Source organism: Pelecanus crispus, chromosome 6 (assembly GCF_030463565.1).
Source record: "Pelecanus crispus isolate bPelCri1 chromosome 6, bPelCri1.pri, whole genome shotgun sequence".
NCBI lineage: Eukaryota > Metazoa > Chordata > Aves > Pelecaniformes > Pelecanidae > Pelecanus > Pelecanus crispus.
The window spans coordinates 14,885,147-14,908,906 of record NC_134648.1 but is presented as its reverse complement, the minus strand read 5'-3'; the positions used below and the strand labels follow the sequence as shown (position 1 = coordinate 14,908,906).

General features: G+C 36.7%; 1 protein-coding gene across 2 annotated transcripts; it reads left to right on the top strand.

Annotated features, from left to right (window-relative positions):
- The first annotated feature begins 1,407 nt into the window (after positions 1 to 1,407).
- COPB1 (coat protein complex I subunit beta 1) lies at positions 1,408 to 19,509 on the top strand. Of its 2 annotated transcripts, none has more exons than XM_075711769.1 (22): positions 1,408 to 1,490; positions 1,815 to 1,966; positions 2,686 to 2,915; positions 3,678 to 3,847; positions 4,507 to 4,621; positions 5,230 to 5,322; positions 5,867 to 6,004; positions 7,002 to 7,121; positions 7,562 to 7,669; positions 7,763 to 7,906; positions 8,341 to 8,486; positions 9,535 to 9,631; positions 10,221 to 10,381; positions 11,061 to 11,181; positions 11,547 to 11,774; positions 11,950 to 12,129; positions 13,223 to 13,367; positions 14,858 to 14,977; positions 15,423 to 15,568; positions 16,875 to 16,964; positions 17,732 to 17,887; positions 19,190 to 19,509. In XM_075711769.1, the coding sequence occupies exons 2-22, from the start codon at positions 1,876 to 1,878 to the stop codon at positions 19,247 to 19,249; spliced, it is 2,859 nt and encodes a 952-aa protein (XP_075567884.1). In that variant the 5' UTR covers positions 1,408 to 1,490; positions 1,815 to 1,875; the 3' UTR covers positions 19,250 to 19,509. The 2 variants fall into 2 exon arrangements, with proteins under 2 accessions (XP_075567884.1, XP_009491358.1); XM_009493083.2 differs by having other exon boundaries at positions 7,763 to 7,909.
- The last annotated feature ends 4,251 nt before the right edge of the window (positions 19,510 to 23,760 follow it).

Below are 23,760 nucleotides of genomic sequence, written 5' to 3'. Positions count from 1 at the left end.
TTTAAGTGGATATTTGTAAACAACAAGTTTGAAGGATCTAATCCTTAAAAACATAGAATCCATAACAGAAAGAGGTTTTTTTAAAAAAAATGTATTGGATTTTTTTATTGTCGTAGTAGTAGTTGTGATACTGTTTCAGTTCTGTTGTTTTCTTGTGTAGAAAGGGGCTGCAGCCCAAGTTAGCACAGCTTTCCTGCTGGCTGTTCAGCGTGGTGTTCTCTAGGTGCCCACTTGATGAGAAAAGGGACTTGGACCCAACACCAGCTTGTGTAGCGTCTCGGCCGTTCATTCAAATGCTGCAACTCCACGTCCCACCTTCCCTCATCTTTCCTCAGAGCTATTTGTGAGGGCGTGCTTTTAACCAGGCTGGGAACGGGTGTTTGTTGGTCTGTTGGATTTTCTTTGTTTTTCTTACTGCTTCAAAAATAAGGTAGGAGTGGAGAGTTTACAGGATTTGCATCTCAAAAGTTGTCTGCACAGATAAAAGAGGTAATGTGGGGTAGGAGCTGGTTATCCCTAGGCAGTAACTTCTTGAAGTGGCATGTTATTGAAAGCTTTATGTCTTGGAGGTATGGCCCTGCTCAAGATCATTGAACTCAGAGGAAAAGTGATCTGCAGTGAAAGCATAGTCTGGAGTTGGAGAGTTTAGTGTTTTCGTCTTTATGTAAATCGTGACCTTTGATTAGGATCATTTTGTTCAGTTCTGTTGGCTCTATTATTAGTTAGCAATAATAATTATATAAAACAAGCATGCTTTTACAAAATAGTTGACTGATCTGTAGTATCGTAATTTAAAGTAAAAAGGCATCTTCCTTGTTTTAATGATTTGTTAAACTCAGTGTAAGACTTCCAGAAAATTAATAGCAGTAAAAGCACAGAGAAAGTAATCTTTCTGTAAATTTTGACACATTTTCTGTAGAAAATACAAAATTGCTTGTGCAATAAAAAGTAACAATTTTCTTTACTGTGCTTGTCAGTATGCTATCATAGCATTAACTGAGAAAGCTCAAACTTGAGCATTTTTCATTACTTAAGCAATGGAATAAAACGTTTGATTTGATCCTAGATGTCTATTATATAAGGAAGAAACAAGCATGAGAATGAGGATTGAGCTTAATTGCTAATTTTCTTATCTAAACAGTCAGCCACGCACCAGCTTTGATATATCTGTAACTTTCTCGTACTTTTTACTATAAAAATATTTATCATTAGTGTCTAGTGGAGCAGTTAGACAGTAGAGTTGAGCTGGTCTGAGGATCCTTGGCAGGTAAAAGGGCAGTCCTGCTTCCCTCTCCACCATGGTGTCTTTTCTCCCATCCTTGGTTTCTGCTTTGTTGGATCTCACGCTCATCTTCAAAGCTTCCTTCGTAAGCTGATTCAACTTGTTTTTCTGTGATGTTTTTCAGCCGATTTTGCAGTTTGGGTCAGTTCACCAGGAGGAGCACAGGACTGCAGGGAAGGTAGTGGGAATACATAGCCAGGATCAGGGGGTGAGTAGATGAGGGAAAAGCTGCTGCTTCCGTTCAGGTGCAGTCAGGTGCCTGTACGCTTCTGTTATCTCTGACTGTGCCTAAGTATTGGAAAGGTTTCTTTCATTTACTATTTTTTTTTTCTTTGGGAAATTCATGCTTTTCATTTTTTGGTACTAACAGGAATATTTTAGCGTAATGGAAAATTGAGAAAGCTTTTGAATGTGGCTTCTCAAGAAACCCAGCAATCCCTTCAACTCATTAAGTCAGTTTAGAAAACTTTTTTGTGTATTTTGTTAATAAAATCTGTTAACTTTGGGATGGCTTTGTTTGCTTGGTTTTTAGGTTGTCTGGTATTTGTGTCAAAATAATTCTTCCACTGAGAAAACTTTTGTAACCAAGAACCATGACAGCTGCAGAGAACGTGTGTTACACATTAATCAATGTTCCGATGGATTCAGAACCACCTTCTGAAATCAGCTTAAAAAATGACCTAGGCAAGTAATGGACAATGATTTGAAGGATACTCCATCTTACCTGAATTATTCTTGTATTCTGTCATTGTGCCTTTCCTAGAAGATTGTTTATGTTTTATAAACTCAAGCAAGTCCATTTGATGTTTATTTTGTTCTGTTGATTTTTGAAATGTGTACATTCTTCTATTTGCTGTGTTTTGAGAAACCTCATGATATTTATCTTACATGTTTCGGGGTTTGTTTTTTTTTTTGTCCCCACCCCCTGCCATCTCTGCAAAAGTTTGAAATCTTTTTCTGTCTTTCTGTTTGAGGTAATATCTGTTTGGGCTTAGGCAGATTTAAGTAATGCAATGATAAGCAACAAGTTGTCTTAGCACTTGTTCAGTGCACTGCTGTATCTTGCTGGCAGAAATGGCAGTGTTAGTATACGTATAGCATCAGAGTGCATTGTAGTAGTAGGCTGTTTAATTTAAGCATTGAAACAGTTGTGAAATTTGTTGAACTCGGTTAATTCCAATATGTTGATTCTAGGATTAAGTCTGAACTCTGTGCTTATTCTTTAAATATCTCTTGCTTCCTGTTTATCCTTTTAGTAGAAGTAAGGATGTGAATTTTATTGATACGCTATATTGCACTCCTTCAGAGGGGGTTTGTATCTTCTGACACTGAAGATCAGTATTCCTGTTAAACTAACAGTGACATGATAGCCTTCCTGATTTAATTTCCTCCTCCTCCTCTAGAAAAAGGAGATGTCAAATTGAAGACGGAGGCCTTGAAGAAAGTAATCATTATGATTCTGAATGGTGAAAAACTACCTGGGCTTCTGATGACCATTATACGTTTTGTACTGCCTCTCCAAGATCATACCATCAAAAAACTGCTGCTTGTCTTCTGGGAGATAGTGCCAAAGACCACTCCCGATGGCAGGCTTTTGCAAGAAATGATCCTTGTATGCGATGCATACAGAAAGGTAGCCCATTGTTTATTTCATTGCTTATGTTCCTGTACTGGGTCTTTCTAGAAAGTGTATCGTTTTGTGTTATTTAATAAATATACAAATGGTTTATGCTCAGCATTTCCTTCCTAACTGTTACATCTCAGTGCTTCAGAGCTGGATAATTGTAGATAACCAGCACACCTACTGCCAAGGAATTTTTATGTGTTCTTTTACTATTACAACTTAACAACAATTTAGTGCTCTTCGTTTCCAAGTGACTGAACCTCAAAGATGAGGGCTAACCTAATTACCGTCTTCATAGTGTCTTGGGACAAGCCATGGGTCATAAAAGGACACTATTTTTCGAATAACTTCATCGTGGTGCATTTGTGACGCTCCTTCACAAAGATAATAAGGTCCTCCAACTTCTTTGGGAATGGGTCAGAAGCAGATGAACTAATATACACCCGAGGTTAGTATCCAGTGTGCAGGAATGCCTACAGGGTGAGCTTTCACAGCCCTAGTAATCAGAGAACATGCATACAGTGCAGAAAAAAAAAAATCCTGCAGGCTTTGTAACTTTTACTACACAGAAATATGCGTTTTTAAATATTGTGGGGCAGCAGTGTTTTAAGAAGGTATTTCATGAGAAGATAGTGAGGTGTCATTGTGGATGTTGGGAACTTGCACCATGGAGAAGCTGAGTGTGGGAGAAGGCTAGCAAGTGCATTCATCTGAGATTAACAATCAGTCTGAAGAGTCTGGCATTTCAAATATGTTTCTTGTTGATTTTAGGATCTTCAGCACCCAAATGAATTTATCCGAGGCTCTACTCTCCGTTTTCTTTGTAAGCTGAAAGAAGCAGAACTGTTGGAGCCTTTGATGCCAGCCATTCGTGCATGTCTAGAACATCGTCACAGCTATGTGCGCAGAAATGCAGTTCTTGCAATTTACACAATTTATAGGTAAATGCCAGAAACTATTTGAAGTCATGGATGCAGAAGACCAAGGCTAGGTTTAGTGATCTGGGTAGTTTTTGAGATCTTACAAACTTTTATCAATCACTGGTATGGTGTTTGGCGTTTTGTTTGTTTGTTTGCCTTTTCTCCTCATATCTAGTGGACTTCTTTGGAAAAACAAAAGGTACTGCTGCTTCTTTCTGAAGTGTGACCGAGGTCCTTATATTTCAGGTTAATTTGTATGGGCAGGTGCCTTTCTTAATGGTCTAAACATTATTAATAGTAATCACTGTCCACAACCATAAATATAGAAGAATCCCGGCAGGAATATGCATATATAAATTTATTTGAAGCGAGACATTCTTCATGTACTGCAGTTATATACTAAACATTATTGCAGTTGTTACCTGAGCAGCGTGGCTGAATGTTACTATTAAACAGAAATTATTGATCGGGTAATGTCTCAGCTGTCACGGTAATAAATAATTTTTTCAAGCTCCTTGAGTCTGTTCACAGTTTCAAATAGCTACACAAAAGCTATATATCACTGTTTTATGCTGCTTAAATTTTTGTAAATGCTTGTCTTTAGGATATGCACTTAAGCTTTAGGTTCTATTCCTTACCAGTAGTTCTTTTAATTATGATTTTTTTTTTAAAAAAAAAAGAAATTTTGAACATCTTATACCTGATGCTCCCGAATTGATCCATGATTTCTTGGTGAATGAGAAAGATGCAAGCTGCAAAAGAAATGCATTTATGATGCTAATTCATGCAGATCAGGTAAGGATACTTGTCCTCAAACTCATTTGGTTTAAATACTTCGAAATGTGCTAGGTAACTAGCTAGTAGTTTGTTGGTAGTATCAATTATTTATATTCATAAAAAACCATATATGATAGTGTTAACCTATTTGTGGAGTATTTGGTAAGTGAGAAAGTTAAAGTAGGTCTTTAGTGCTGCCTTCATTTTAAAAGAGAATTGCTGTATTTGGTGATGGCATAGGTTGGTGCTGAAAACTGTCATTAGTTTTGCTGAGTTAGCTTAAGCACATTGAGAAGTGCTCCATTACCTACTGTTTTATAGCTTTTGTAGTCACATGAGAAAGAAATGGCAATTTCTGTTTAGTGTTTTGGATTATTTGCTCTATGGGCAATTGCCTTTTGTGCGTGATTACTATTAGTTTTGTCTCTCTTTTTGCCATGTATAAGCAGAATGGATTAATTTGCTCTTCAGGTTTACAGTGTTTTCATGAATTGTTTTAAATTTCAAGTTGAAGGGTTGAATATATGCTAGTTTGTGTTTTGATTTTTAAAATGTGTTATGACTGAAGATATAGCAGAGGAGCAAACTCAGAATAATTTAGAATAATTTATCTTTTATTTGTATAGGATCGAGCTTTGGATTATTTGAGTACCTGTATTGACCAAGTCCAGACATTTGGTGACATACTGCAGCTGGTTATTGTTGAACTAATTTATAAGGTAAAAGGGAAACGTTGTGGCACATTTAAAATAAATGTACGTGTTAGATTATATTAGACTGCTTTTTAAAAGTGATAGAACATTGCTGGAAAAGGCATTATAGCTAGCATTTCATCCGTGTCAGGAATTTGTGATTGTTTAGTAGAGCCGAATAAGATTTGTCTCATGAAACGGTAATTACTGCTCAAGTGTGCACAGTATAGAGCAATATGTCTCACCTGATTTGCTGTGATGTGGACTGTGTATTGTCAGACTGTTCTTCATGGACATGAGCAGGGCATCTGTTACAGAAGCTAGTAGATGCTATGCCCTTCTTTTTGATCTGAGATTTTAAGACCTTGTAGCATTGCATAGAATTGTGAAGAATAATTTTTTAATAGCTTTTATAATTACATTTTTAGAACTGTGAATGATACTTATCCCCAGAAAAGGTTGTCCCCTTTTGTTTCGCTTTGTCCTTGTTGTAAGATAATGGAGTAGTTAAGCTATACGACTGCTATTTTCTTTTCTCTTTATGTGCTGACTATGCGTTGTTCTTATCTAGGTCTGTCATGCAAATCCATCAGAGAGAGCTCGGTTTATTCGCTGCATCTACAACTTACTGCAGTCATCGAGTCCTGCAGTGAAGTATGAAGCTGCAGGTACTCTAGTTACACTCTCCAGTGCACCAACAGCAATCAAGGTATAAAAGTGACATTTTCAGATGTTTCAGTAGCTTTTAGTGAATGCATCCTGTACGTTGATACTTTGAAAGAGCAAAGACTTCACTTCACATGTGAAACACTGTCTTAAAATATCTCTTAAAATTGGTCACAAAAAAAGACTGAGACTGTATTTTGCAGACCTACAGCTAGCAGACTTCATGTCACTTTGGTAGGGGACAAGCTTGAATACAGTGCAAACTGTTGTACAATAGCTGGTACCAACCTGCAATAATCTTGCTGTACTTAGCAAAGCAGACTAAAGCTGAAGATTTGCAGAGATTGAATGACTTCCTTCACTCATAAATATTACTCTTTTCAGACCAGGGTGGAAACACAAAGTAGTGAAGATTTACATTGATTACTGATTGACCTTGGGTTCCTAGATTTATGTTTGTACAGCTGATTATTTGAGATCACACAGAAATTTTGGACTTGTATGGAAGTTTCAAAAATAGAATATGGAAGTCTAGATGTAGAGTAAAAGCACTGTAAAGAGTAGTTTCAAAAGATCAGGAGGAGTATCAATTCAAACGTTCTTGCTTTAGCATAGTCATTTTTGTTGAGTAGGAATGTTGTTCATAGAAGCTGTCATTAAAACCATATCTAGATAGGTTAACGCTGGCAACTATTTTAAATTGGTTTTCATGCGCTGTTGCATACTTAAGAGCTGACCCAAAGCATGCCAGGAAATTTATCTCTTTATGACTTTCTTTGAATTTGAAATCAAGTCTGTGGGTTGTAAGCTGATACCATTGTGAGCCTTCCTGTGTAGTTTTTGTAACAAGGTGGTGCAATCGATGTTTACAGTGGACCAGAAAGTTTTAAAGACTGTTCTCAGGTTCATTTCTGTGCCAACTCTTTGACTAGTTGCTTTAATAGTAATGGAGAAGGTGTCTTTTCCTGAATTTCTTTCAGAAATTTGCCAGTTTCTCCTCTTCATTACTTAAGAAATGTTTTTGATCCTTTTAATTTTAGGCAGCTGCCCAATGCTACATAGATCTGATTATTAAAGAAAGTGATAATAATGTGAAACTGATTGTTTTGGATCGCTTGATTGAATTAAAGGAGCATCCCTCCCATGAACGAGTGTTACAGGTGTGTGAGCTGTCTCTTTTCCTGCAAGCTTATTGAAGGCTTTTCTTTCCTAAACGAAACTTTGAGGTGTTGTGATGTATGGAAAAATACACTTCTGCAGTTTAAATCTTCTGTTGATATATTTTTGGTAAAAACATATTTGATGGACTTTTATGTTTATGACTTTCTGCTTTTATTGTCTGTGTAAGAATTAACAATGGCAAATGCTGTCTTGATTGTAAGACTTAATGATGTAGCTTGCACGGTAGACTTCTCTGTTAATGGTGAATGTATTAAATGAACACTGTGAAGTTCCTAACACCTAGGATATCTTGCTTGTTTGTCAGTAGATTATATATTATGTAACCAGAAAGTCTTTGAAAATCATTGAGGACTGAAAATTAGAATTGTATGAAAAGGAAGTAATTTAAAGCAACAAAGTAGTTATCGTATTGTTTCAGGATCTAGTTATGGACATCCTCAGAGTGTTGAGTACCCCAGATCTAGAAGTGCGCAAAAAAACCCTTCAACTGGCTCTGGATCTTGTTTCTTCCAGAAATGTGGAGGAGGTAAAATATACATTACTTTTGTTTCATTACACTATTTTTTATTCTTTGGAAAAATGTGGGACTTCCTTCAATTTCATTTGATCTTTTCTGCAGCTTGTGATTGTCCTGAAGAAGGAAGTGATTAAAACTAATAATGTGACGGAGCACGAAGATACAGACAAGTACAGACAGCTGCTTGTTCGTACATTGCATTCCTGTAGTGTTCGGTTTCCAGATATGGCTGCAAATGTTATTCCAGTGGTATGCAAATGTTTAATTATATTGTCGTTAAATATGTTGTAGCTATACCCAACACCTGGAGAATAACTGAAGCTGAGGTGCTTCTAATAGTGGCCTCACATGAAGCAATACTGGTTTTAATCCCTAGAGAAATATAGGACTTCTGATGCTGTAGTTATTTGTCTTCTGAGACTTTATTTTTAAATATTTTTGAAGAACATGAGCTGAAGAGTACCTTTACTTAAAATTGCAATAATTTGTATCACTAGAAAAACTATTTTGGGATTATGATAATTGGTAATTGATTGGAATGTACTTAAGGTTGTTTGACTTCAGCTTTGTTTAACAGGAAATGCATACGCAGTTTTATTTTTCTGAATGTAGAAGGAAAATACTGTTGTAGAAACCTAGCTGTGCTGCTGTTTGTGCTCATGTTTACTCTCTTGTGCTAGCTGATGGAGTTCCTTAGCGATAATAATGAAGCGGCAGCTGCTGATGTCTTGGAGTTTGTGCGGGAAGCGATCCAGCGATTTGATAACCTCAGACCTCTTATTGTTGAGAAGATGCTTGAAGTCTTTCACGCTATTAAGTCTGTCAAGTGAGTCCAAAATATGGTATCGAACATTGGAGCACTCTGTGGCTCACTTCCATTGAATGTGTGTTGTCATCAAATATGTACCAAAATCCTTGCAACCCACACACAAAGAAGAATAACTGAAGGTGAAATATTTTGGGAGTAGATGTTTTCTAGGTACAGCTTCCTTCTTGCCTACTAGTACAAAAGATAAATTGGGTGCCTGTTGCATTGAATGAAGAAAATAAATTCAAATTTCATTTTTATGATGCAATTGATAGTTGTATTTCCACTTGCTAGAAGATAACATTGTTGATGAAGGCGAAATCTAAAGTGATGTATTTGTTGAAATAGAGTTACTAAGGGATTATTGCAGAAGGAATTTGCACTTTATAGGCAACTGAAAATGCTGTACATTTATTAGAAAACCCAGTCTAACATAGACTGGGCTTTGCAGTCTGCAAAGCTTCTTTAGCACCTTTCAGGGCTCTAAAAACGTGGTTTTTTGATGGATCTGCCAAGGTTAAGTCACATGAGAACTTCTCGGTATCAAGATGCCACTCTGCCATTCTTCAATACACAGGAAACTCTGAATTCTGTCTCCATCATCATCTCATTAAGTGGGAAAAAACCCCTCTTTTTGAAGCTTTGCTAGTTTTTTTCCTTAATCTTCATTCATCTTCTTGTTTTCCATTTTCTCCTGTATGAAGGAAAAGTTAGTTTGTCTCAGTTAACTGGAGAAATTACAGCTGACTTTATTTATGTACAGTAGAGTTATTTCATTATGATCATAATGATTCACATATATATATAAAAAATAATTTTGTGAATATCAAGATTAACACAGACGGGAATAAATTTGTAGGAGAGAATATATCTCATTTGATATACTTGCTCATTAGTTTACTAAGGCTGAAAGGATGATTGCTCTTGATCAAATTTGCTTTCTGTCAGTCTTGTCCTTTTGAATTTGTCAAGACTGGCCTTTACCACCTGACCATAAATCACTTCCCTTGATGCTAGTTTTGACTATATCATGAAAGCATGACTTAAGTTATCATTCTTGTCTTAGGATTTATCGAGGAGCTTTATGGATCCTTGGAGAATATTGCAGCACAAAGGAAGATATACAAAGTGTAATGACAGAAGTTCGCAGATCACTTGGAGAGGTGTGTTTACTTTGTTAGGCTAGCTCTTTGTGGTTTTACTTACTGTTACGCTTTTCTAAGAAACAGATATTTTTTAAAAAATCAGGTAAGATACAATGGGGTTTTGAGCACTTGTGATATGTAATGGCGTGTGCACAAGAAATCTAAAGTAAAAACTAGTTAGGGTTTTGCATTCGTTATTAATTTTTTTTTAAGTAGCGTACCTGAAGCTAGCATATACTCAGAATAAGTGATATCTGTTAAGAGGGGAGATGAGAAATTTTTATTTCAGAAAATTATGGCAGCTTTAAGATATGACTTAATTATATCCACTAACAAAGGAAGAGTGCTTTAAGTCTGGGCTGTTCTCAGAGGTGTCTAAGACAGTCTGTGCAACATGAGCTTTATGCACTGGTAGGAGGCTTCTGTATATATTTCAACATCTGCCTATCTCCTCAAATTCTCTCAAAACTGTTGCACTGTAACTGAGCTTTTACTTATAAAAACTCTAACAATGCAGGTAATTTTTATTAAAACCTTCTGGAGAACAAAAATATCTTTTTTTTTTTATATATATTAATTGTAACATTTGTTTCCTGTTTGTTTCTAGATCCCAATAGTAGAATCGGAAATCAAGAAAGAAACGGGTGAGCTAAAACCTGAAGAAGAGGTGTCTGTGGGTCCAGCCCAAAAACTGGTGACAGAGATGGGCACTTACGCAACACAGAGTGCTCTCAGTAGTTCCCGACCTGCCAAAAAGGAAGAAGACAGGTATTTAAGATTTCATATTAGTCCAGCAGTGACTTGGCTAATTTTTTTTTTTTTTAAGTGGTATTCTCTGTCATGCAGCGTTCAGTGGTTTGTGGTAATTCCCTGTTTTAAGGTATGATCCCAAGTAGATGTTGTCTGATGGGAAGTTGCCTAATTGTTTAGGATTTGTAATCAAAGCTTACTGCATATCAAAAAGGACGTTTTTAATTATGGTTTCCTAAATCCTGGTTGATTCTTTATACATAAGACCCCTCACAATTTTAACTGGATACAGACATGTTGCCTTTAGATAAAAACTTTTTTTTTTTTCTCAATATCACCTTGCACTATTTAATACTTGCTATAGTTTATTTCATCGGTAGCTAGAACAATTGCTATATTTCCTTAATTACTGCAGATGGGCTACTTTATCTTGACTAGTCATTATCATCTTGGAGCTACAATGAAATTATCATCCATTACACTTTCCACTGCACTCTCTATTCTGTGTGGAAATGGCTATGTGACTTGTGAATATCTCTGTATCTGGAAAATTACTTCTAGAGGGGAAAAAAACCCCAAACTTCTGAGACCTTTCGAGCTTGTTTTGTTTGTACAGTGTGAATGTTAAGGTATGAAGATAAGTAGGCTAAAGAGTGTCATCCAAAAGTAGTTTTCTGAGTATCATTTGTCTTTGCAGACCTCCGTTACGAGGATTCCTGCTTGATGGCGATTTCTTTGTTGCAGCTTCTCTTGCTACAACTTTAACTAAGATTGCTTTACGATATGTGTCCCTAGTTCAGGAAAAGAAGAAACAAAATGTAAGTCGTCTATTGTGTTTTCACTGTAGTTGCAAAGAAGAGCTGGTTGTTGCCTCTTTTCTTTTAAATAGATGCAAAATCCATTAAGTCCAGAGTGAAGTGTCAGTTACGTGATTGGATAATAATGATAATTTGGGTCACAAACAGGGCCTACTGCTTTGCAGCCACTCCATCTAGACAGTCTCTAAATCATGCTGCTTTGTTTCTAGAGAATAAGTACTAAAAAAATAAATAATCAAATCATAAAATCTCTGAACAGATTAATGTGCACCTTTTTGTAACTAAGTCAGAAATAAACATTTCTGTAAAGCTGTGTAAAATGCAATAACTTCCTTCCATTCTCTTTCCTTTGTCCTCCTTCTCAGTCCTTTATTGCTGAAGCTATGCTGCTGATGGCCACTATTCTCCATTTGGGAAAGTCCTCTCTCCCCAAGAAGCCGATTACAGATGACGATGTGGATCGTATTTCCTTGTGTCTGAAAGTTTTGTCAGAATGTTCTCCTCTCATGAATGATATTTTCAACAAAGAATGCAGGCAGTCCCTCTCTCATATGCTGTCAGCCAAGCTAGAAGAGGAGAAACTTTCCCAGAAGGTGAGCTATTGTAAGTGTGTAATCATAAACACTTGGAATTTTTTATGGATGTTCACATCCAGGCAGGTCCCAGAAATGTCACCATTTGATTGTGTGTAAGTCAGCCATTATTTGACTGTTTCTGCACTAAGGAATGGAATTCATCGCGAATTCTTGAATATTTCTCTTCCTGCAGAAAGAATCTGAGAAGAGGAATGTGACGGTTCAGCCAGATGATCCCATTTCCTTCATGCAGCTTACTGCTAAAAATGAAATGAGCTCAAAAGAAGACCAGTTTCAGCTCAGCCTTCTTGCAGCAATGGGAAACACACAGAGGAAAGAGGCTGCTGATCCTCTTGCATCCAAACTTAATAAGGTAATGTGAAAGTCAGTGTTTTAATTATATACACTTTGTGCTGCTTATGCACAGGATCAGCTTTGGGAATCGCAGGCTGGAACTGATGAACCAGGCTATGCTGGTTGATTGGAAAGACCCAGGTGTTTCCTAGTTAGGATAAGGAGAAAGAGAAAAGCCCTTGTGCTTTAAGTTGTTACGTTCTTCACATGGGAGGGGAAGAATAAGGAGGAGACTTGGAGAGCACTGAGCTGGTGGGATGTGGAGAAGAAACTAAGATTGTTTGCTGCTCTGAAGAGCCCAGTCAGGGTTCACAGGGAAGAGAGCAGGGATGTCACAAGTGATTAAGAACCCTTTTCTTTCTTTGGCTGCCATATCCTATTGCCAAGTGCAGTGCATCCTTATTTCACTCTTTATACCTTTTTTTTGCTGCTGTTTGCCAGGACCTGCAGAGAAGGTCCAAAGAGAAGAAAATCTCTTGATTCTTTCCTTAGTTAGGGCTAAAAAAGCTAGACTTCTATTCTTTAAAAGTCTGGATGAATTCTTTTTACTCTTTAAAGTTACTTTTTCATTTTAAGTCAGCATTTCTTTGTCCTGCCGATCTTTTTAAGAATAAATGGCATTACAGTCCATGTTTTAGGAACTTACATGATTTCAGTTGAGAATACGTTTCATCTGGAAAGGTTTTATAATTGTAGTGTGTATGCAAAAGGACATGTGAAGGAAGGATAAATTTATTTATGTGAATAATACAGACAGTCACTGTGTGTTTAGTTATAAATTGATTAAATCTGTTTATTTTGGAAGACTTATGCATGAACTTTAGATTTCCTAAACATCACAACTCCTTTAAATACTATTTTGTAGACAAAACTTGTGGTGATTGTTTGCAGTGTTTTTTCCAACTTTCTTTTTATTTTTTTCCTTTTTTTCTTACTAGTAAGTTAGTTCTATGAAATTAAAAGCTCTTAGCACACCTGCTTGATTTGGAGGCTCATATTAAAGAGAAATGAATTTAATTGTACTTTATTCTTATTTTTTGTCATTGTTTGACATGATACCATGTTTTAAACTGGTTTATGAGAAGAAAAATACCTTAACTTTTCTTTCACAGGTTACTCAACTAACAGGTTTCTCAGACCCTGTCTATGCAGAAGCATATGTCCACGTCAATCAGTATGACATTGTGCTGGATGTGCTTGTGGTCAACCAGACCAGTGATACTCTGCAGAACTGCACGCTAGAACTAGCTACGCTAGGTAAGTAGAACTGGTGGAAACGAAGCAACCATCGGGCAGAAGTGAGGTACTGGGCACTGGCACCTAGTTGTAAGGAGTTTCTGAAAGCCTTCTAAATACTTAGAAATTTATGCCAGCTAATTGCCATTTTGAAGGGATGTTTTTGAATGCCTTTAATAATGTATTTTTATTCCAAAAGGTGGAAGGCTTGTATCTACTGGCACTGACAGTACTATCTGATGATATAAACCGTAGTCAGATTTTGAACTTTTTCATGCTTTTTTCACTAGAAAAATAGCATTCCATTTCCCCTTCTCCCTTTTTCCTGAAATATGGACGGTGTTTTTGGTATACTTATTCCCCATTGTGCTGTTACCATAGAGCAAGAGGACAAAATCCAAACTAGTACGGAGCAAATGTCAGGCAACAGAAAGCCATTTGCCCTAGGTGGTTCTTGCACTCAGCCTGAAGTACTTAAACACTGCATTTACTCAACTGAAACCATTCCCTGTACCAACAGCTGTACCAGAGGCTTGCTTGAACAATACTGAGGCTTCATTAACTTCTTTTAGGGGAGGGACTGGAGCAGATAATCCAAGAACAGTAGCTAGTTTCCTATTAATTATCTTCTGTTTTGGCAGTCAGGAGTTGAAATATGTTTGCAACATACTAGGAGAATGCATGTTATATACTTTTAATTTATGTAGGTATGGCAAGAGGGGCATAACCTTCCTCCTAATCTTTTGTAAATCATTTGATCAGACTAATGATGGAGATAAATGAATATATCACCTAATAGGTTGTAATTTTCTATTTATCAGCTCAGTAAAGTGGAATTCTGTATTTCTTGGTGTTTTCAGATATATTGCAAAAACTGACTTGATGCATCACTCGTGTGTAGAGCTGATGCTGTTCATGCTGTGTTCTCAAATTGCACAGTTTGATAGAACTAAGGAGTCTTTTCCAATTGCTTGCTAAAGGATTAGGAAAAATACATCTCTTACTGTTTCCTGGGAGCAATTACATTCAAAATCAAGGTGATACTTTGACCTGTTTGTAAATAGCTTAGTGCATGTAATACTGGACGTTGAACTTTGGTTTTGAGACACTTGACTGTAGGATTAGGTATTATGTTGTCAGTGGTTAAAACATAAGGTAGAATTAACCATTTCCTGATTGTTAAAAATTTAATACTAGACTCAATCTGAAGCCCATTTAAGTCAGTATTTACATTTGTTTTCATTGGGGTTTGGGTGAATGCACTAATATTTTAACTGAAATTTTTTAATGTAATGTCAATTATTTTGTCCTGCAGGTAACAAACTGTAAAAAAAAAAAAAAAAAACAAAAAAAAAAATTCCAAATCAACTAATACCTTTATGGTAGTACTTAGTGCAACTTTGGAGACATTAGAATTCAATGACAAGAAGATACAAAAGTTTGTCTAAAAGCTAAACTCATTCTGTACTCTCAGTGTTCCGCAATCCCTATCTCCCCATTTCTTTACACAGGTGACTTGAAACTTGTGGAAAAACCATCTCCTCTGACACTTGCTCCACATGATTTTGCGAACATTAAAGCTAATGTCAAAGTCGCTTCAACAGAAAATGGAATAATTTTTGGTAATATTGGTAAGTAAACAATTCAGTGTGCAAAATTAACATTAACGTGTAGCATTTCTTAACTGCTTAATGAGCTCAAAAATAATTAAAACACTTCATACTGGAAGAGGAAATTAAATGGTCTACAATGTGTATTTTGTGATTTTTTTTTTTTTTAACTTTATATCACTTTTACTTAATATCGTAGTAGAGCATGCTACCTTTAGAATGATTGTTAGCATGATACTTGAAACCAAGTCTCTGAATTTGAAATGAGCTAGGCAGCTTTGCCTGGAAGACCAGTACAGTTAAAGTTCTGTGGCAGCTGGGTAAAGCACTTGAAGAGGACGGAGGTCAGCAATGAGATTGAGCAAGTGTTGACTGTTGTTAACTAGTAGGTGGTAACTGAACACTCTTATTTAGTGCAAATTCACTGTTTTTTAAATGTTAAGGTGGCTTGTGTTTTATATTGCAGTGTATGACATCTCTGGAGCAGCCAGCGACAGAAACTGTGTGGTTCTCAGTGATATTCACATTGACATCATGGATTACATCCAGCCTGCTTCTTGTACAGATGCAGAGTTCAGACAGATGTGGGCAGAATTTGAGTGGGAAAACAAAGTTAGTTTTATTTTTTGTATGTCTTTTGGGGTTTTTGATGATGTATAATTCTGTTTCTTGTTTCTACATCAGCTCATTACCTCAACATTATCTCCTGTGATACAAACCTCATTCAACATCCGCATTGGATGTTGGCCTCAAGTAACTCATTCTCTTATTGTTATCTGTTTTACAAGCTTAGTGATGCAATAACTAGTTTTTTTCTTAGAAAAGAGGTATGTGCATTGAGCCTAACCTCCTGTACAGAAGGTGTCCAAATTGCTTGATGGTTGCTGTGTATTTCGGTTCAAAGGTGAGATAGCAACAAGCATAAGTTTATGCTGAGACTGCAGAATTAGTCATACTGCTTAGCCTCTCCAGTTCTGAATTACATTGCGGTTTGGGGGGGGTTTTTTGTTTGGTTTTTTTTTTTTTAACCTTTTAAAGATCATTTAGTCCAACCCCCCTGCTGTGGGCAGGGACATCTTTCACTTTATTACTTTGCAATACAGCTGTAGCATACAGAGTGGTTATGGATGCTATGTAAGACCAACAAAATGGTGGGTACACTTAATATTAGATGGTGCAAAGCTGTCAATTGCAGTCCTGTTAAAAAAGGGTTTAAGGGAGATAATCTCATGCAACAGAGCAACATAATTTAAGAATAGAGTAGGAACATTAAAACAGAATGGGAGATATTTTACACAAACTGTAGCCTTGTTTGCTATATGTATTTACATGTATTCGCTTGAGAGTGCATTTAAGTTCCCTCAAAGGGAGCTTGTAAACAATCAGTTTTAATCCATAGTATGTGAAGCCTTAGCAATTTGTAAACTACTCCTAAAAGATGTGTTATAAAGCAATTTAAACAAGACCTGCAATACTCAATATGAGGAAGCCAACACAGCCCAGAGAGCTTTGTTGTTAGAAGGGAAATGAAAGTAATTTTTATCATTGTTTAAAAGTAAGCTTTTGGACTAGATACCATTTTTTCTTGTGCTGGCAATGTATAAACTGTATTCAGACAAGAAGTATACTATTTGCTGTAGAGAGTCTGTGTGTTCAGCAGAGTATCACATTCACCTAATACGTTTTAGAAACCATGGTCATAGCGTGGAGTTGCCACTCTTCAACAAGTGGATGGCAGGAGGTAAAGACTTTGTATGATGTCACCACATAACGTGATTTGGAGCTTGCTTACTGAATGTGGTGTTCCTCAAGGAGAAACGTAGCGGTAATCTTCTTTATAGAGCCCTGAAGAAGAGATGGTTTCAGAAGTGCCTGAGATGCTAATTAAAATAATTGCCATTTTTTCCCCTTCTTGAAGGTTACAGTGAATACTAATATCATCGATCTAAATGAATACTTACAGCACATACTGAAGTCAACCAATATGAAATGCCTGACTCCAGAGAAGGTGAGCTATTTGCTTGAAGACTTTTAGACACCATTTTTAGTTTGTGTGCTTCGTTTAATTTGTTTAGCATTTGTTATAAATATTATTAGAGATGCTTGTTTACAATATGAAATAGTACAAACGCTTCAGAGTTTTTAAATGAGTGCTCTGTAGTGAGTAAAAGCAAGTTAATGTTATCAAAATTCTGTGTCACTTAATCGCTTTAGCTATTTCTTGCCCAGCTAGAAAATCAGAATGTCTGTTTTAATTTGTAGTACCTAAGCTGTAGTATAGATTTGATGGAACGATATGTTTTTATACAGGAGTTTTTTTCAGTAGCTGCAAGTTCCTTCCTTCTCTGTCAAAATTTACATTTCTTTTGCCAGTTTAGCCTTTTTGTTGTAAAGCAAAATACATGTATGCAATAGCTATTTGCTTTTAAGATATAATATGTATAATAGCTATTAGCTAATATATGTATAGTAGCCAAAATAGGTATATTGCTATTGCTACTATTTAGCTTCTTTACCATTTTGCTGTTAAGTCAGATCCGAAAATGCCATCCTACCTTGTTTCAATGAATATTGTAGATTGCATATCCTTCAATACTAATTTTAGAAAAAGGCCACCACTGTTCCCTGTTGTACCATTCTCACATTTTAAAAAAATATTGTATGCAAAGAAGTTTAAATGTTAAATACTGATACTTGCCTAGCTATATGTAGGATGAATTAAAATGTATTTAAAGGATTTTGGCCTTTCTAAAGAGTTCAAATGTGCTTTTGTAGGCACTTTCTGGTTATTGTGGCTTTATGGCGGCCAATCTTTATGCACGTTCCATATTTGGAGAAGATGCACTTGCAAATGTCAGCATTGAAAAGCCAATTCATCTTGGACCAGAGGCACCTGTCACTGGTCACATACGTATCCGTGCAAAGAGTCAGGTAATGTGGCTTCTATTTAGAGCACTGTTTCTCCTTGTCATTTTTAACAAAATGTACTGAGCACTCTAAAAAAACTTGGAAATTTTTGGACGTTAGTTTGTAGTATTAGGTAAATGGGAAAACTTTCAGGGTAGATGAATATAGACACTTCAGCCTTAGTTTTAAAAAAAATATCTTATATATATTTTGTGAGGAAAGAATGGCTTTTTAGTTAGTTATAATCATACCCTAAAACCACACTGTACATCTTCTCTCCCAGTGCCTTATCATAAAATAGGCCTTTGTGCCAAGTTCTTTCTTATTTTATCTGTAGCACTGCAAATAAGGTAGTATACTTGACTTACTTTTAAATAAAGAGCAAACGCTGCTCAAGGTTCCATCATCTGTTCCAATTTCACATAACAGGAAAATTTTATGCACGCAATTGCTGTTCGCTGGTTCTTTTTAAAAACAACAAATCAAAATCCAAAGTCTTTCAGTAGGGTTATTTTCTAAAGGTACATCTATGAGTCTGCTTTGGATTTTAGAACTTCTACCTCCTGACTAAAAAAAGTACAGCATTTGGAACTGTTCAATAACAAAACAGCTAGCGTACCAACAAAAGTATCTTAAACAGTGTACAATAAAGGACTGCCTGAGAATTTTCACATTCATGATATAAAACCATTTAGTTTATGTGGTGTCATTGTAAAGATTTCGGAGTGGTTTAAAGTAATGTTTCTGATATGTTTACAGTGGCATTTTTACATAAGACTGCATACAATTATATATGCCAGCTTAGTTTCCTCTTGAGATCATTCTGTTGTTGATTAGGTGGATTTATTTGTGCAGTTTCTTTTGAGATTTCTTCATTTTCTATGCAATATTAATGTAGTTCTGTGATTAAATTATTTTCTATAGCTTTAGTGTATTGAGTGCTAGTATCAGCACTGAGACTTTCAACAGCTGAATTTCAGTAACTGGACTGACAGTTGTAATTTCTTCAGTGGCAGCATACTTCCATCTGGTGGGAGGTCAAAAGGCTTACATTTTTTTTATGTTTCTGCCTTTTGTATTGATAACAGATTTACCAGTTGCTAGCTCAATTTAAGTTTCATTATTGCAATAATATATGTAGATCTAGCCTTTACCTAATGTTAAGAAGGTGTGCTCTATGATTTATATAAATAAATGAATGGCTAGAAATACTTTAATTTCCATGCTACTAACTTAATAGATTTCTGTATATGGAACTTCCATTTTAATACTGATAGTTATTTTGAAGTATTTGTGTCATGTATGTCTTTTTTCTTTTCCTTACAGGGAATGGCCCTGAGTCTTGGAGATAAGATCAATCTGTCTCAGAAGAAAACAAGTTTATAAATTTTACCTAATGTCTTTTCAGGTCTTTTACAATTTAACCTTAGGTATGTGGCTTTTCGGATCCAGAACATCTTATATTCTTCAGTGTTCTGTAATTGTAGAAGCCAGGCTTTTGAGCTGAAAGCATTCCAGCAGAGAATTTATAGGTTCTCCATGATTGATACTGAGCAAAATTTTAAATCTCCAGATTTTTTTTTTCTTTGTCCTGGAAGTCATGTTTTTCTTGTCTCTAATATATACTGATGCTCACAGTACAATAAACAAATTATGCCATTACTGTTTTGTCTGTAAATTATAAATTCTCTGTTATTTGATCGGTATTGAATATCTGGCGGGGTATTTTGATACTCTAAGAAAGTGGGAGCGTGTAATAGCTTAAGTGTTTACAATAATGACTAGGCCTCAAGTGTGTGAATGTGTGATCATGACTCTTAAAATACTCTGGTATACTTAGGAGAATATATGTATTTGACAACTAAATCAAAGGCTGTATGTTTTAAATGGTTGGTTTAGTGGTGTAATCACTTGGCACAGACAAGCTTGTAATATCAGAAAAGAGACTGTCAAAATTCAGCTCTTTCCAGCAAGTAGTAGAACCTTAAACTTTTATTTCTGAAATGCTTTCCTAGTAGTGTTATCATGAGTAACATAACATTGCTGGTGGTGTTCTTATTTTTTAGTTAATACAGAAAAGACAGCCAAGTGCAATATTAAAGCTGTAGTGGCGTAAGCAGTTTTTTCAGTGAATGCAGCCATTAGCTCAGGAAGGAAGGATTCAGACTGATTATGATCTTGCAGTGAATTGAACCAAGTTGAGGAATTGCGGAAAAGGAAAAATTGTGAGTGAATGTCAGGTCAGGATGTGGAAGTGAGTTAACACCATTTGGCTACTAAACATTATGCAAATTAGCAGTAGATTAAAACATATAACCATTAGATTGAAAATACTTTTAGCTGAATCTGTTAAGCATTAGTTCTGAATTTGTTAAATTGTTTCAAGCAATTAATTCTACAGAAGAGTCCCCAGAGCCAACAGTACTCTTCCAGTTGGCAGAAAGTCATGCTGCTGAAGTTGAACAGCTGTGTCCTACTCCAGTAGGACAGAAGAGAACTGAGTTAGTATCCTGAGTAGCTGATTCCCAAAACATTTAAAGCCTCAGTGATGAAAATACCTGTTTTCCAGTCTGAATGAGCACAGGAAGGAGCACACATGTAAATTCTGAAATGAAAGAGTCTAGGCTGCTGTATTTTATCTGGCTAAAGGATAGCCCTAGCAGTACAATGGAAAAACTGAGCTAATAAGTGACATTCATATAAATATTTCATTACCTGTTCCTCCCAATACTACTTTTTGCCAGCTAGCTTTGGTCTGTTCTTACAAGCATTAGGTTCACTTTTCATTCCAGTCCTATTCTTAAGCTTAGGTGCTAGGAGAAAATAGTTTGCCCATAGTAAAACAATGGGGCAGATCTGTCAACAGCTAAAACTTTGCACAGATGCAGCTGTACAATTCTGAATTTTTAGTACAGAAAAATCACAAAATCAATAGAAGTCTGCTGGCAGTAGTTATTTTTTAAGCCATTAGCCATCAAAGCCATGCTGTATCTAACAGTACTGAAGTCTGCATTACTGCACTCCGGTGTGGCACACCTCTTTTAGAGACAAGCCTGTACACCTGCTAAGGCTATGTCTTTTCTTAAATATTCTAGATTCGAAATACGTGACTTCCAAAGCTATGGTGTGTTTATTTTACTCTTTTCTCATAGGCACACACCTCACGCTCGTTACATAAAATAAGAAAAAGGAAAGGATCTTAGATAAGCAAGGCTGTTGCCATGAGTTTGTCTGAGCAGAGAAAAAAAGTTGAAAGCTTCTGAAGGCTTCAGTTACCTTGTGGACTTCTGTGAGCATCGAATATGGTCATGAAACGTACAGGTCACAGTAATGTATGTTTCAGGTATAAGTAGTAGATATTGTGGACACTAAGTGTTAATGACAATGTGATTTTTAAACCCTTTACCTGCTGTAGTGGGGCGTATCCAGCTCTTGTACTCCAGTAGATGTTAGAGACAGTAAATTGGTAAGATAGTGCAACATGGTTTTGCTGAGTGACCTGTTTGTTTTGCATGGTTTGAAATCCCTTTTTTCTTCTGCCATTATTTTGCTTTTTAATGAAAGCTCCAACTCATGCATCACATAATACCGGCAGGAGCTGAAGCTCTGGATATGCAGGTCTGCCTTGATAATGAAGCTATGTCTCTACATGATCTCACAGCAGTTGTATTGCATTCTGTGAAGTTATGCCAGATTCACAAGGATATAGTAGAGATAATCAGAATGTGATCTTAATTGCTCAGTACTTCATAATTTGGGGGGGATGATAGGAGAAAAGCATAGGAGTATGTTATATGTCCTCTCCTGTGAAATTCCATGGATTATTGGTATGCTGCTTGGGGGTGTGTGGGGGGGATTTTATTCTCCAATCACTTTAAGCCAAACCAAGAGAGAAGAAGATCTGAGGACTCCAGTGAATGGTTTCCTCTCTGCAAAGACATTGTCATTAGCAGGATGCTAACAGAAATTGAGTCATAGCTGCATGTATACTGACTGGTGTGTATGAGATGGATTTGCTGACCACAGCCAAAGAAAGGATGTTTTTGGAGAAGAATGACTTCCCAGTATCTGTTATCTAAGCCCTGTTTCAGTCACAACTTGCGGTCCTCCTCGGAGAATAGAAAAGCATCCTGGCATGTGCAGATACCCATATTTCATGTGTCACTTAGCTGGGAGGGGCACATAAGTTGACTTTGTTTAGGCCACCTTTTGCTGTCAGAACGTTATGCAAGGATATGAAAACACCTCTTGAGCAAAAGCTGCCATGACTTTAGGATTCATTTTCCACCTGTCATGCTTTTCAATAGCTCTCCTGCAGAACTGGTCTTGTACAAAAGTTTTGGTGGTGTGCATTTTTTCAGTAGCCTGAACACTAAAAAAAGTTAGATGCACGTTTCATGTCTATACTTCAGAGATGAAATTCTATCCTTTTATATGTATCCTGTTGTGTTTTGGCTAAGCTTTTGCTCAGTAGCTCAGATAATAGACTGATCTTGGTTCAGGGCACCTCTTTCTAACATAGCTTTTGTGCCCTAAAGAGAGCCTGAGAGAGAGATTTTCTGTGTCTGGCTGTGTACACAGACAGGATTCTCAAGTTGTGTCACTTGAGAGTGGTGGTCCGCTGGTCTTTAGCCACTCCTGGGCAGGCCTATGTGGTCAGTTCCCTTGGCTTAAAAAAACTGCTTGTGACAGCTACCATAACCACTTACAGGGCAAGGAAATAGGAGGAAAGTTGATGTATGATCATTGTGGTTTCCATGAGGATTAGCAACTGTGAGCAAATAGGAAACCGGAGAACCACAGATGCACCATTGATCACTTTAAGAATTGCTGTTCTAAGGAGAACAGGAACTCTTAACTAATTGCTGTTGAAGTGTTTGGTCAATATTAATGGGGTGCAAAACATTTCCTAGATACTAGAGAACCGTTCTGAATATACAAAGGAGTATCTTGCATAGACTGTCCTACTTCAGGATCCACTTAACAGCTTTTTCATTGCAGCAAAACTCAGTAAAAGTTAGTGTATAGCTGTGGCTATGCCCTATCGTTCCAAACTTTGTGCAAGGAGGTTGCTAACCTATTTTCTGTGCAGCGGTAAGTATGTATTGCATACACTATGCTTGGGTAAGGTAGTGTTATTTCACAACTCTGATTTCAGAAACTTGGATAAGAAATGGAATAAATTCCCAGTAGGAGTAAATGGGGCAAGAAAACTTGTTGCTTTTCCATTAAAAATTTTAGACAGTCATTGCATGATGTAGTGCTGGGGAAGCCAGTTTCTCTTCTGTCCCTGCTCCTAACGTAGAGCTGCTGCAAGTCAGCGCCAGGTTTCTTCATTCAGGGCCCAATGAGGATTTATATTTTTGTCCTATTTAGATGATACATGAGAAGCAGCAATGTTTTTCTGATGACAGGCATGATATAGGCCGCCCTCAGTTATCTAGGAGAGGAAGGAGTCATCCCAAGAAAACATGCAGGTAGGTAACATAAAACAAAAATAAATCAGGCCATAGGGGAACATAGTTTGTATATTGAGCTTTAAAAAGATTTGTAAGTGGTTTCTGTAGAGACAGCTTTATACAATGCTCAGAAATGTGAAGCCTCATGTAAGGGGTGTTTGCTCCGTATCATGCACTTTTTGGCACAGAGCTGCAGCTGGAGTGTTCAGGAAAGACCCACCCAGTTAGTCCACATCTTGGGTAATCTACGTAGTAATACCTTTCAGTTAGCTGCATCCTGTCACAAATTAAGGTATTTTATAAAGTTTTCCTGTGTTGCTACACCAGGGGGTGCTGTCTCACAACCGATAAGAAATTTTGATTGGATGTGTGGTTTTGGTTTTTTTTTTTTTAAAGTGTTACAAGGAAGAAAGTAAAGGATGTGCTGCAGGTTTCATC

Excerpts from the sequence above, each read along its gene's own strand:
- COPB1 (XM_009493083.2), top strand. The coding sequence starts at position 1,876 with ATGACAGCTGCAGAGAACGTGTGTTACACATTAATCAATGTTCCGATG. Across the intron at positions 5,323-5,866 it reads TTGTTGAACTAATTTATAAG|GTCTGTCATGCAAATCCATC; the intron begins GTAAAAGGGAAA and ends GTTCTTATCTAG. Across the intron at positions 15,569-16,874 it reads AATTTGAGTGGGAAAACAAA|GTTACAGTGAATACTAATAT; the intron begins GTTAGTTTTATT and ends CCCTTCTTGAAG.